This window comes from Propithecus coquereli, unplaced genomic scaffold (assembly GCF_000956105.1).
Source record: "Propithecus coquereli isolate 6110/MARCELLA unplaced genomic scaffold, Pcoq_1.0 Scaffold129, whole genome shotgun sequence".
Lineage (NCBI taxonomy): Eukaryota > Metazoa > Chordata > Mammalia > Primates > Indriidae > Propithecus > Propithecus coquereli.
In genome coordinates, this window is record NW_012137080.1 from 2,450,368 (window position 1) to 2,462,677 (window position 12,310).

The window sequence follows — 12,310 nt, forward strand, 5'->3', positions numbered from 1 at the left end:
TTGACTCTAAACTTGATCTTAAGCCTGATTCCAAATCTCTATTTTGGGGGGCGGAGGGAACATAAGTAACAAAAATATATTAACTTTTAGAATCAAAGAGAGATCTTTAGTGAATAGGACAATTGAAGAACAAAGGCAAATTCTTATAAACCTTAAAATTAAGCACCATGTACACTTTCATAGTATCAGGAAGAAAGCTGGAATGTCTAAATTTTCTATAAATTCTTTAAGTGTTCAATAAGATTTTAAATGCTGGTACCATTGGTTAAGAATTTGTTAACCTTCTTCCAAGGGAGCCAGACTTCATTAATGGACTTAGACAAGAGTAGAGAAAGGTTAAAAAAAAAATTCTGATCTGTCATTAGTGACACACCTGGACCAAGGAAAAGAACATCTTTCTTTTGCAATGAGCATTCCATGTCAGCTAGGACACGGAAACATTAGTACTGTGTTCCTACACAGACAGTCTTCCCCTGCAGCATCTGTTGCTAATTGAAAGGGACTAGAATTACAAAATCCTAGTCAATTTCTCTCACCAACTCTTGCTGTGTATAAAGATTTTCTATGCAGGGGCTGAGCATTAGTCTTCCACTACAGCTGATGACTAAAGAGCAAAGAGAAAGAAACACAGAAGAAAGCATTTTTTTGTATCCAACAATATATGGAACTAAACTAATGGGAGGAGGGACAGCTAAGCATGTCTTTTGTTTGCTCAGGAAATTACCATTCTATAAATACAACTATTCACCTATAAAGATCTTCTAGCATCCTAGTTAACCGACTGTATATGTCTTCGGTTTGGGTAAATCTTTTTATGTAAACCTTCAAAAGTAACTGTCAATATTACACCAATTATGTCTTTTATTTCTGGCTCCTAGGCACAGTGCCTGGGACACAGGAGGCACTTAATAAATGTTTGTTGTATAAATATATCAATCTCGTATTTTGTAGTATTGTCCACTCAAGGCATTCAAAGCACCTACAAAGTCCTCATCACGTTAGTTTTCTTTCAGTTTCATTGAGCACACAGATCTACATCAAGTGCTTTTGCATTTTTATAAGTTGTAGGCTAGAAAGTTTACAATGTTATCTAAAGCTGCGGTCCCCAACACCCCCAGGCCGCTGACCAGTACTGGACGCTGGCCTGTTAGGAACTGGCTGCACAGCAGGAGGTGAGCGGGCGAACCAGCCAAGCTCTGTCTTTACAGCCACTCCCCTTCACCTGAGCTCCGCCTCCTGTCAGATCAGTGGCCACATTAGATCTACATTATGGTGAGTTGTATAATTATTTCATTATATATTACAACGTAATAATAATAGAAATAAAGTACACAATAAATGTAATGTGCTTGAATCATCCAGAAACCATCCCACCCCACCCCACCCGACCCCACCGTCGGTAGAAAAAATTATCTTCCACGAAACCAGTCCCTGGTGCCAAAAAGGTTGGGGACCACTGATCTAAAGTATCCTCAGCTGCAAGAAGAAACAAAGATGACAGGGTGAGAATGGAGGTTAGTCAGTATTCCAGGCAAGAGATGATAGTGGTTAAATTCATATGGTAGAGTGGACACCTTCTCACACTCCCTATGCAGAGCACAGTCCTGCCTCTGGGAGCCACAGTTTACTAACATGTGCTACACTAAGAAAAGAAAGCTGAAAAACCCCAGGGGCAGAAAAAAGACAGGATGGGGAAATAAATCCAGGTTTCCTCTGCCCCTGTTCAACTTAAGGAATCTAGGTACTTAATTACATAAAATGTGATACAAATTTGTAAACTGGCTTTAGTATTTGGCTGGTGGTCTGGTGAGATCATTAGTACCAGTTAGAAATATATTTCAAATGTTATCAAAAACAAATCCATTCAAGTGCACTGTGGGACATCTACACTACCTAGCTTTCCCCAGTGTACTATTTTAGACACAGATAAATTTTTTCTTAAAGTTTCCAAAAACAAGGCCAGGTGCCCTGGCTCACTCCTGTAATCCTAGCACTGTGGGAGGCCGGGGCGAGAGGATCACTTGAGCTCAGGAGTTCAAGACCAGCCTGAGGAAGAGAGAGACCCCGTCTCTACGAAAAATAGAAAAATTAGCCAGGTATGATGGCACGCATCTGTAGTCCCAGCTACTCGGGAGGCTGAGGGAGGAGCATCACTTGAGCCCAAGAGTTTGAGATTGCAGTGAGTTATTATGACGCCAGTGCACTCTAGCCCCGGTGACAGGGTGGGACTCTGTCTCATAAATAAAAAAAATAAAGTTTCCACAAACAAGAGAAAATATTACAATGGAAAGAAAACTAAAAGGCATATCAACTATGAGAACAAAATTTCATTTTAACTCCAGGTTTGAAATGCTCCTCTGATATCTATAAACTAAATTATCAAAGTTTAACAGTTTAAAGTTTGAAAGTCTAAAGGTGCACAACAGTTCACAGGGACCGTATATTGGAAAGAAGTCACATCAGATGGAAGAACCTTACTTGCCTGTGGTCTCATAACGTCTCTAAGGCAGAAGATCTTAATTCCCAGGTAACAGGCTAACGAGCCTGGAATTTTCATTTCCTAGCCCATCCTTTTAAATGGGCATTTTGCTCCTTTTTTCTTATTTTATACTATTTCAGAAAACATTGGCTGCCCAATTATCCATTCTATATTCCATAAAATCCTCCAATATTGTACTCAATTGCTTATTCAAATGCCATATTGGTTGAGCAGGGTATATGAACTGTTTGAAAGTTCCTGGAGTCACATTACTCTAATTAGTGAGCATATTATCCAGAGAGACCAGTGATGGAGACTGGCACTTTCCAGAGAGAAGTCTGCAACAGCTGGGGCTGTCCTCTTCCCCCAGCCGCCAGGTGATGGAGGATGTGGTGTGGGTCCACCTTGCACGCAATTCACTTTCTTGGCTCATCTGTCTCTTAGCCTCGCTCCCTGCCACTACCTCATTATTAATTCTGTTGGTTTTCAGGTAATTCAATTATCTGAACCCCTCGGCCTGTTGTATTATGGGCAAGTGGACATGAGTACAGACTACACTCAGCTAGTTCAGGCTAGGCTTGACAAATACCTGATCCTGCTTTTCTCCTGCTACCCAGCTCTGAACTTCTTGTTGTAGTGGTGACCTGGCAACCATGTTCCAAGCTTTCCTGCAATTATCTGCACAACATGGGTCAACATTCCTTGATTTCACTTGATTCAGCACTCCAGAGCCAAGAATTACTTGTTCAAGGGAGTTTATAGGTATCATTACTATACCATTTTCTTGTGAGATAAAATAAGAAACGGGTAACTACCACATGACTTCTGCTTGACTGATTATAATTATAATTCTGAGCTCTATACAATCTTGCTTACACTCTCACCCTGCTTTTTAGTAGGAAAAAAACCAACAGCATGCTCCATTTTCCATTGATCATATCACAACAACTCCATTCTGAATAGCCATCGGGTGTCACAGTGTTACCCAACCAAAGCCATTAAAGTTGATTGATGAGAAAAAGGCTAACTGAAAATTGCGAGAACAACAGGCCCAGTTTTCTTTCTCTCTGCCACTCTGTTACCATGTTAGGCAAACAGAGAGCTACATGCACTGCTACTAAAGGTGCTTCAGGAATCCTACTTGCTTTATCATCATTAATTTTTCAAAATCTTAGTACTTTTATACATTTATTTGAAGGAGGTATTTCTAAGATTTGCTTAGAAGGCGTAAGTCCTGGTTACTTCATGGAGATTCAAATTCACAAGATTTTAGGGGTATGGAAACTGATGATTTGATCAAGGTAGCTAGCCAATTGCTCTGATGCATAATATTTAAAGACTCAGCATTATATCTTCTTTGTTAAATAGCAGAGGCAAAAGAAAGTTCACTTTCTTCTTTATAATAATGCAGTGGTGAGGCCAATTACTGAATAGTTGCCAAAAATCAATTTAGACATAAAAAATAAGAAGCATTACACTGCAGCTATAACCTAAAACTACATGTCTCTGGTTTCATGTTCCTCTTCTGAAAAAGAAATTTGCCCAAGATCATCAAGAAAAAGGTTTGTAGGAAATAAAAGGTTCAAATTAACTTGCTTTTAATAATCTAAAGCTTGAGGTAAACCCCCCACCCCAGATACAAGGTGGTATTATAAAATGTATAGAGATACTGTACATTACCTCTCCTGTATCAAAACATTATCCATTCATTCACCCTTATAAATTCTCTAGTTCTAACAGCTGAAGGATTTCTTCTCTTGGAATGTGCTAATGTATCATTCACTAAGATGCCAAATAACAGGGATTGAACTCTTTGCTGTTACTCTGTCTCATTCTCACCACTAGAGACAAATCACATTCTGGCCTGATATGAGATACATGATTTCAGGATGGATCTGTTTCAATGCGGAGTGACCTCAACCCAGATGTGAAGGTGGCTGGCCCATAGTTAGGGTATTTGTGAGGGCTCCAGGATATATCCTACCTAGGGACGGATCTCAGGCTTCCAAACCCTCAGATCCTCCTATAGCAACCCTTCAATCTCTTTAGCATCAAAAGAAGCCTTGCCTAGATGAGGTGAAACTTGTGTAGACTGGAAGTCTTTTTTGCTTATATTCATACTTTTGTCAAAAGCTTCATTGGTATACAGAGGTGAAGTATATCAGAAAATTTTCCTCAGTGTAAAACGTTCACTATTCTATGACAAACTGGAAAATTTACTGGTTCCTCCTGAACAAGAAATAGATTTGGTTTTTATGACAGTAAGAACTAAAGGCAAAGGATTAAACATATTTGCTAATCATTCAAGAAAAACATTAAAACATCTACAATGTCCAAGAGAGCTACTACTGAAGTTTTGCTTAAGGGTAAATCAAACAAAGAGTTACTGTTTGAAACATAGTATTTAAATATTAACCACAAGCATTTTCCTCTTTTTAAATTATTTCTACAGTTCTCTTTTGCCTTTTTCTTCTTTTTCCTTTGGGGAAGGGGAGTGAAAAGACTACACCAGGGCTATAGCCATATTTCCTAATTATGTCATGATTATTTCAAAATATACAGCTATATTTATTTGCTTTCTCTATAAAATTCACATTCCTAAAATTAGATTCCTCATGCTTACTGAAATTATCCAGGACCCATAAATTCTCATATCCAAATAATTTTTTTCTTCTTTAAACAATTTTTTTTGTTGAGAATCTTGACATTCAACTTTTACCACACTCAAAGGCTGTCTTGACTTCATTCCTCTAAATGAAAATATTTTCCATAAATCCCTCATTTCCACATTATACACTTTATGTACAAACTTTATAAATGAGTAAAAATATATACCTATAAAGTCTTCTAAATGAAATCATTCTTTTAACCCTACTAATGTTAAATAAAAAATCAATATTTATCCTTGGAGGAAAAAACTCCTGCCTTCATAAGATAAACTTGAATTTTGACTAAATTTTGTACAAGAAGGGTGTCAAGATGATTTGACAACTGTGATTTTTCTTATAATCAACAAATCTACTTTACTACTATTTAGTTAAATGAGGTCTAGAGAGTCTTACATAAATTGCTTGAGGTCAAGCAATGAGTCCTGATATGGGACAAAGATCCAGGTTTGGTAGTTTTCTTCCATCTAAATATTCTAAATCTTAAACTTCTGATGATCTCAAAATATTTTATTTTAAACCATCCATGGTCTTAGTTTTAGTTATCAAATACATAACTATCACACAGAGCAAGTGCCATGCCTAAAAAGAAACAAATCGAGTGGAAAGCATGTTTATGGAGAAGGGTAGGGGAGACTACCCCCAAAAATATATTCATGGATTATTTGATAAAGTCAGGCTAGAAGAGCAAAGGATGGTAGTAAATAAATGTCATGCTCTAAAACTGAATTTTGCAGATAGTTTTCAGCATGATTTTTCTATGTTTCACTTTTCACCGTCAGCTGTGAGCTGTTTCCAAGTGTGAAATCGCCTAAGAGAGGAAGCAAAGCTGTCATTTGACATCTGGGAGCGTGGAGATTGGGCTGCAGTGAAAAGCATTTTGGACTCCTTCAATTTACACACATATTCACCTATAAATTCTCAAGTCTGAAAAGTATTTAATAAGAAATATCAATGTATTAATAAATTTCAAGCATTTAAAATTAAAGGTTCATAACGGGATGGAAAATAAAAGGGAAGGACACACACTGATAGTATAACCGTATCAACTTGTTTAAAACTAGAATGGGAAACTTAAGTGACTACATTAGCATAATAACTAACACATAAATAATTTTACTCACTTGTCTTAGATTGCATATTAAACTTCCAAATACAGCTTTTTTGTATGTTTTAGTAGTATAGTTTCTATTTTCTAGTTGCTTTTTGATGAGAGTCAAGAAAAAAATAGTAGTAGGAAAAGAAAAACATACATACTTGCTTGACATTTTATTTTTCCTTTATACTGAAACACTACATTGTAAAAAAAGTTTATTCTATATTACAATAATAGCTCAAACGATAAAGCACATAACATCCTTTAAAACGTTTGTGCTTATGCATGTGCACAAATGGAAATAAAATCAGAGTAAGTACAAGGAAGTCCTCTGAAGAAAAAATAATCAATTTACCCCAATTTTTATTCCGTAATCTCTCAGGACAAAAAATAGAAGAACCTGTCTAAAAGTCTCCTAATAAAGCATCTAAAAGTCTCCTAATGTGGAAACTAGACAGTGCTGTATTTATATTGTCATGCTATACAATCTATTCCTACTTTGTGGACTATTTCTTTGCTTTTTTTCTTCCTGAACTCCATTCTATGTTTCTCTGGTATGAAAGGAACCCATTTACCATGAATGATGTTTATTTAAAATAAAACCTTTCTAGAGAATCATCCTAGATAATCTAAGGATACAAAGTGAACCTAAAAGGAATGGCTTCTACTTTGAAAACAGGGCTGGGTTTGATCAGCGAATTCGTATTCTCAAGACCCTCTTGATGGGTCTGCAGCTGCAGCCATTTATGTGCTGGCTTTTTCACAGATGTAGACAGAGAAAGCTCCATGGTTTTTGTCTTTTTGTTGTTGGAATTGTTTTCTTTAATATAAAAAAGTAGCAACTTTTTAAAAAAAGTTCTCAGTTTTGTTGTAGAAACTTGTGAATATTGGACATCCTCAGGAGTATACATTGTTGAAATGACTATGACTTTTTAAAATCTAAGATCACAAAGTTGGCAGAAACTATACTTAAATAACAGAAGGTGATCATTTGCATTTCAAAATTTATCTGTCTTGCTTTTCCCCTCAATTAGACCAAAACATGTTGATTCACAGGTTTCTGTGTGTGTGTTTTTTCTTTTTTAAACTTATTTATAGAGCAGAATAATGGCCCCCCTGCTAGTCTGGCATTTGCTCAAGTTTCTGTCCATGTAAATCGAATCTGTTACTGGAAATTTTTCTCAAAATATAAAGGCACATCACCCACAAGATAAAAAGATACATTGCTGATATTATAAAGTACAGGGCAGGTGGATAATGTTTTTAGGACAAATATGTGATAAGGATTCCCAGGAGGGTGGAGTGGTAGGGGTAGAGGTTGCATGCTGTTTAAACAGAAATGAATTGTTCTCATCATAATCTTGTGACAACTTTACTTTCTAACCAAACATCAGCTGCTTAACATGCTTTAGAGTTACTTGGACAATAATACTAAGGACAGCGTTGGGAAGTGGGAGGGTAGGGGGCACATGAGAGGGGAATTATTTCAACTCTTAGTGTTTCTAAGGGTGGATCCAAAGTTGGCTAAGTGCTCTATGTCTCCACGTATTTATTGATTTGTGATTTTTAAACGTTGAAATATTAACATATTATCATTGCTCCTACCCTTTGAGAAGAGAAGAAAGCCTACCTGTAGTTTTTGCCAATAGCACTGTTATTTAGTTTTGAGACAAACAGCAATCTACAAATTTTTGCTTCATTTCCCCTTGTGTTATAAGTGAGGGGCAGGAGCACATAAATTTAACTGAGTTCTGTAACACTCAAGGTTTAAGATAACCTAAATTAGAACATCAGCATTACTTTTCAGTTATGGCCATTACTGGTTTTGTTTTATCTTGTTGCTAAAACTGATAGGCCCAAGGAATGAAGAGACTTTCCATATTGTGCAAAGCATGCTACAATACTAAAACACTTTGCTACTCAAGAAGCTTGAAAGTACAATTCTTTTATGCAAATAATTACAACAAAGCACCTCTTCAGACTATAGCTTTTTTCAAAAGCTGGTGAAGGACAACCTGAGAGAGGACAGCAAAAATCTATTAATGGTAGACTGCCACCTGCCGGCAAACTAAGAGAATTATAATTTCTGGGAAAAGGCTTTAAAACTAGAACTTGGAAACTAATCTGTATTAAAGTCAGTATTTCATTACACGAGATTGAAAGTATGCATCTGTTGATGAATATAGTATGGTTTTATTGCACATATATTAAAGCTCTCAGGATGCCAACATGTTATGGATATTAAAGTAACATGACTGAGCTTGCGAATAAAGAAAAATAATCTGCTAGAATGCCAAAGTATAAACTTACAAATAGTTTTCAATAAGAAAGTAACAATAAAAACAGGAAATAAGGAGCTAGTTATAAACACTAAACAACGCCCCATAAACATTTGTTTTTGTTGTGTGGTTTACACTCAGCTTCACTTTAGGATATATCAGGCTTCACTCAAAAGAATTCCCAGATTTAATTTTGTTCCTAAAAGCTCTAAATTCATTATAATTAACAAACATATTTATGTACATGGGTACCTAAAATGTTATTTCTTGTCAAATTAGAAAGTGGAGGGAGGGGCTCTATAAAAAAAAAATCAGAAAACTATAACAAAATGATTTCACTATAAAATTTTTTGTTATCCCATTAACTAAAGCTCACTAACATGGTTTCAGAACACAGCATCACATTATCTATTTGAAAAAAAAACAAAAAATGTAAGTGTGCTCTATTGTCCCTAAGAAAAAATAAAATCAAACAGTCCTAATTGGAAGGAGGAGGAAAGAAAAGAAAACCCAAATAGTTGTTTTCGGAAAGTTTTAGGATATTTGTTTTGTAGGTTAAAAATTTTTGCTATTCTCTAATACTGAAATAATTCTTAACAATGAAGATTGTAACTAAAAATAATATAGCTCTTTCAATCCTAATTATAATCATTTCCTATTATGCAGAGAAACAAGGTTAGCATCAATACACTGGTTAGCTAGTAAGCATTAAACACAATATTGATCAACAACGAAGCAGATCATGTCAACATAATCAGCTTGAAACTCCTTTGAAGGCCAGTGGGGTGACTTTGGCCATCCAAAGAGGCTAAGGCTAGGCAAAAGGTGAACAAATTCTGGATTCAAGTACAGTCCCATCTTGCACTGATGACAGACAGAAACTAACTCAAATCCAATTCATAGGCTTAAGCTACCTATAATTGTCAGCAAAGGATCTTAACACCTGCAAACACAAATCTTTCATTTTTAAAAAATAAAGACAATACAGTAAGGGCAAGAGAAACTTGTTGTGTCAATTTTTGGCTGAATAGGCTAATTTAAAACAAGAACAATATGTTTTCTAAATGTTCTCAAATATAGAAAAAAACTCTTAAAATTTTTTTCTAAAATGTCAGGTTGCCTCATCACTAAAATCACACTGCATTTTTAAAAACCCCCATTTTATCTGTTTTTGGCCTTAAGAATTTTACCCTTTTAGTCAGCTACTTCTTACATCTTAATAAAAATCATCTAAAGAGGGTCAGGGTCCTTCCAAACACTAAGAAGTTAAGCCATTTCTAAGAATTCCTTGCCAGTTCTACGTGAAGTATTATATAAACCCATTTAACAACAGCAATTAATACACACACAACATACATGTACACATATATACCTATGGATTATTTAATGGTTTTAGCCCCACATTTTCTTTTAGGAAGAGTTAAACAGATAACCAAATCCAACACACATGTAAACTGCTAGTGAAAAATACAACTTCTATAAAGAAATGAGAGCTGCTCAACCACTTTTTCAAGTGAAACATTTTAGGAGATTGCTCTAACCTGGGGCACAGTACATTCTCTCTATGGCATCGCTGTCACAGGAATCTTCAACCTCACTCCACCTGCTAAAATACGTTAGCTGAATGTGTCCTAAAAACAAAACGACAGGAGAAATCAAAACATTTTTCTCTTCCATTTTCTGCAGAAGTGAACTGTAATTACTCCTTTTGTAGCTAAAAACAGTATCATTAAGAATAATGGCATCATTAAGTACTAGAAGCTATTACTGGGGGTGAATTTGCTGCACTGATAATGAAGCTACAGACAGGAAATGAAGATACTAATTACAAGATAAAACGCCTACTCAGTTAATTGGAAGCAACAGCGAATAAAAAGAAATGCATTTGCAAAAGTTCCTGACCTCTATCATTCAATAAGATGTTGTTTGGGTTCAAATCGCGGCACACAATTCCCTCTCTATGTAAAGCATCAAGGGCTACCACCATTTCAGCTGCCCATCTTTGAATGCAGCCCTCTGGGATGTAAAACCTGGAGTTTAGTGCTAATTTTTTATCAAGGTCCTCAAAAATCTGATGTATTTCCTTGTCTCCTTCTAGCGCTAACCCACTTTCTCCCTTAGAGTCAGAGTCTCTCTGGAATAAAGAAGTCGGTTCCTCTTTAGCTAAATCATCAGTTTGATCTGTAAACAGCAATACTTCTTCTGTTTTTAAAGTGTCTGTGTTTGCAATATATTCATTAGCACCTGAGAGTGGACTAGAAATATGGAATAAGCTTTCTTCGGTGTTGTTTGCAGTTACTGCCGACTCAACCACTCCAAGTCCTTGAAATTTAGGATCTGAGCTGTGTAACAAAGACATGTCTCCTGAACTACTATGATCAAGAGCTGCTACAAATAACGTCCCAAGATCCTCCTGTGCATAGTGTTTCTCTGTTATACTATGAGATTTGGGCCTAGAGGGATCACTCAATTCCTCTGTGCCTTTCTCTTCATGTGCTTGGCATTGTTCAGTACTAAGACTGAGGCATAAAACATCGGGGGCTTCTAATAGTTTACTTTCTATTATGCCTATATTAGTCTGTATAAACTTAGTAGGTCCCATTCCTGCAGCTTCTTTTGTTGGCTCCAATTCACCAGGTAAATTTACAAGAAGATCAGGTCTTCCTTCATCAGTACCACTGACATCATCAAAAGCAGCATCTTTAAATGAAATAACTGGCACTGAGTCATCTGAGCCCCTGCTAATGGTGTCCTGAGCTTTAAACTGTAACATGCTTTCACTAGTATTAAAACTCTTACAAGTGCTGTCTCCATCTGGAAGAGTAAAGAATGGTTTTAAAGGTTCTGATTTTAGACTATACAATTTTTCTCCAAAATCAAGTCCCAGGAGTTCACTTGTGCTATCCTTACTGTCTATCCTAAAAAATTCCATGGGGCTGTTTTTGGATCTACTGAGGGAATCTGATGTTCTTGGAGAACTAACTGTTTCTGGGTCATCATCTCTAGGGAAGAACTTCAGCTCATGAGCTCTCGGCTGAGTGCTGATGCTATCACTGTCAGCAACAAGGTATGCTGGGAAGCTTTTAATAGCTTTGGTATCAACACCGTTTCCTTCAGTCTTCATGAAGGACTCCTCATTCAAAGATCCTGGCTCAATCTTTTCTTGGCCATATTCATTGCATAATGTTAAATAACTAGTAGTGCATTCTTCTTCTGAACTTGAACCAGAATCTGGCCACTTTGGAGAGCTATCTTGGCCATCATCTTCCTGGTTGCTATCATCTTGAGAACTTGGAGTAAGACTAGTCTTCAAAGGCAGAACTTTAAGCATGCTTGCACCATCACTTCCTCTGGATTCAAAGCTGCTGCTGTCCTGAGGACTAGAAGTTGGCTGTTGCAGGTGAACGTTAGTCAGTGTAGATTTTTTCATTTCCTTGATTTCAAAGCTTTCCTCAGGACTTCTGTTCAAAAATTTACTGATATATGACCAGAGCTTGCCACCTACGAACAAATATAACCAAAAAAAAAAATTTAAGATTCTCAAATTAATAGTTACTTAAGACATTAGAAAAAAAAAGGATTCTAATAATCAACCAAAAACAAGTCAATGAGACACATTAATATCAACTGCCATATCAAGACAAGCATATTTAACAAAATGCCTTTTTGTTATTAGTGACTGACGAGTATGGTTTCAAGCATAGCTGCTGATAGCAATTATTTTTAAAATGACAACCTATTTCTTCCTTTGAAAGGAAATTAAATATAAAATTAAGACACAAAAATCAAT

The 12,310-nt window shown here is 36.2% G+C and overlaps 1 protein-coding gene across 1 annotated transcript in view; it reads right to left on the reverse strand.

The window, feature by feature from the left end:
* RPS6KC1 (ribosomal protein S6 kinase, 52kDa, polypeptide 1) overlaps nt 1–12,310 on the reverse strand; it is a 132,889-nt gene that overhangs the window by 34,361 nt on the left and 86,218 nt on the right. The window contains exons 5-6 of the mRNA XM_012638321.1: nt 10,423–12,021; nt 10,062–10,151 (exon numbers count right to left, since the gene is read on the reverse strand). Of these exons, the coding sequence (XP_012493775.1) occupies nt 10,062–10,151; nt 10,423–12,021 (1,689 nt within the window). The remainder of the gene's footprint in view (nt 1–10,061; nt 10,152–10,422; nt 12,022–12,310) is intronic.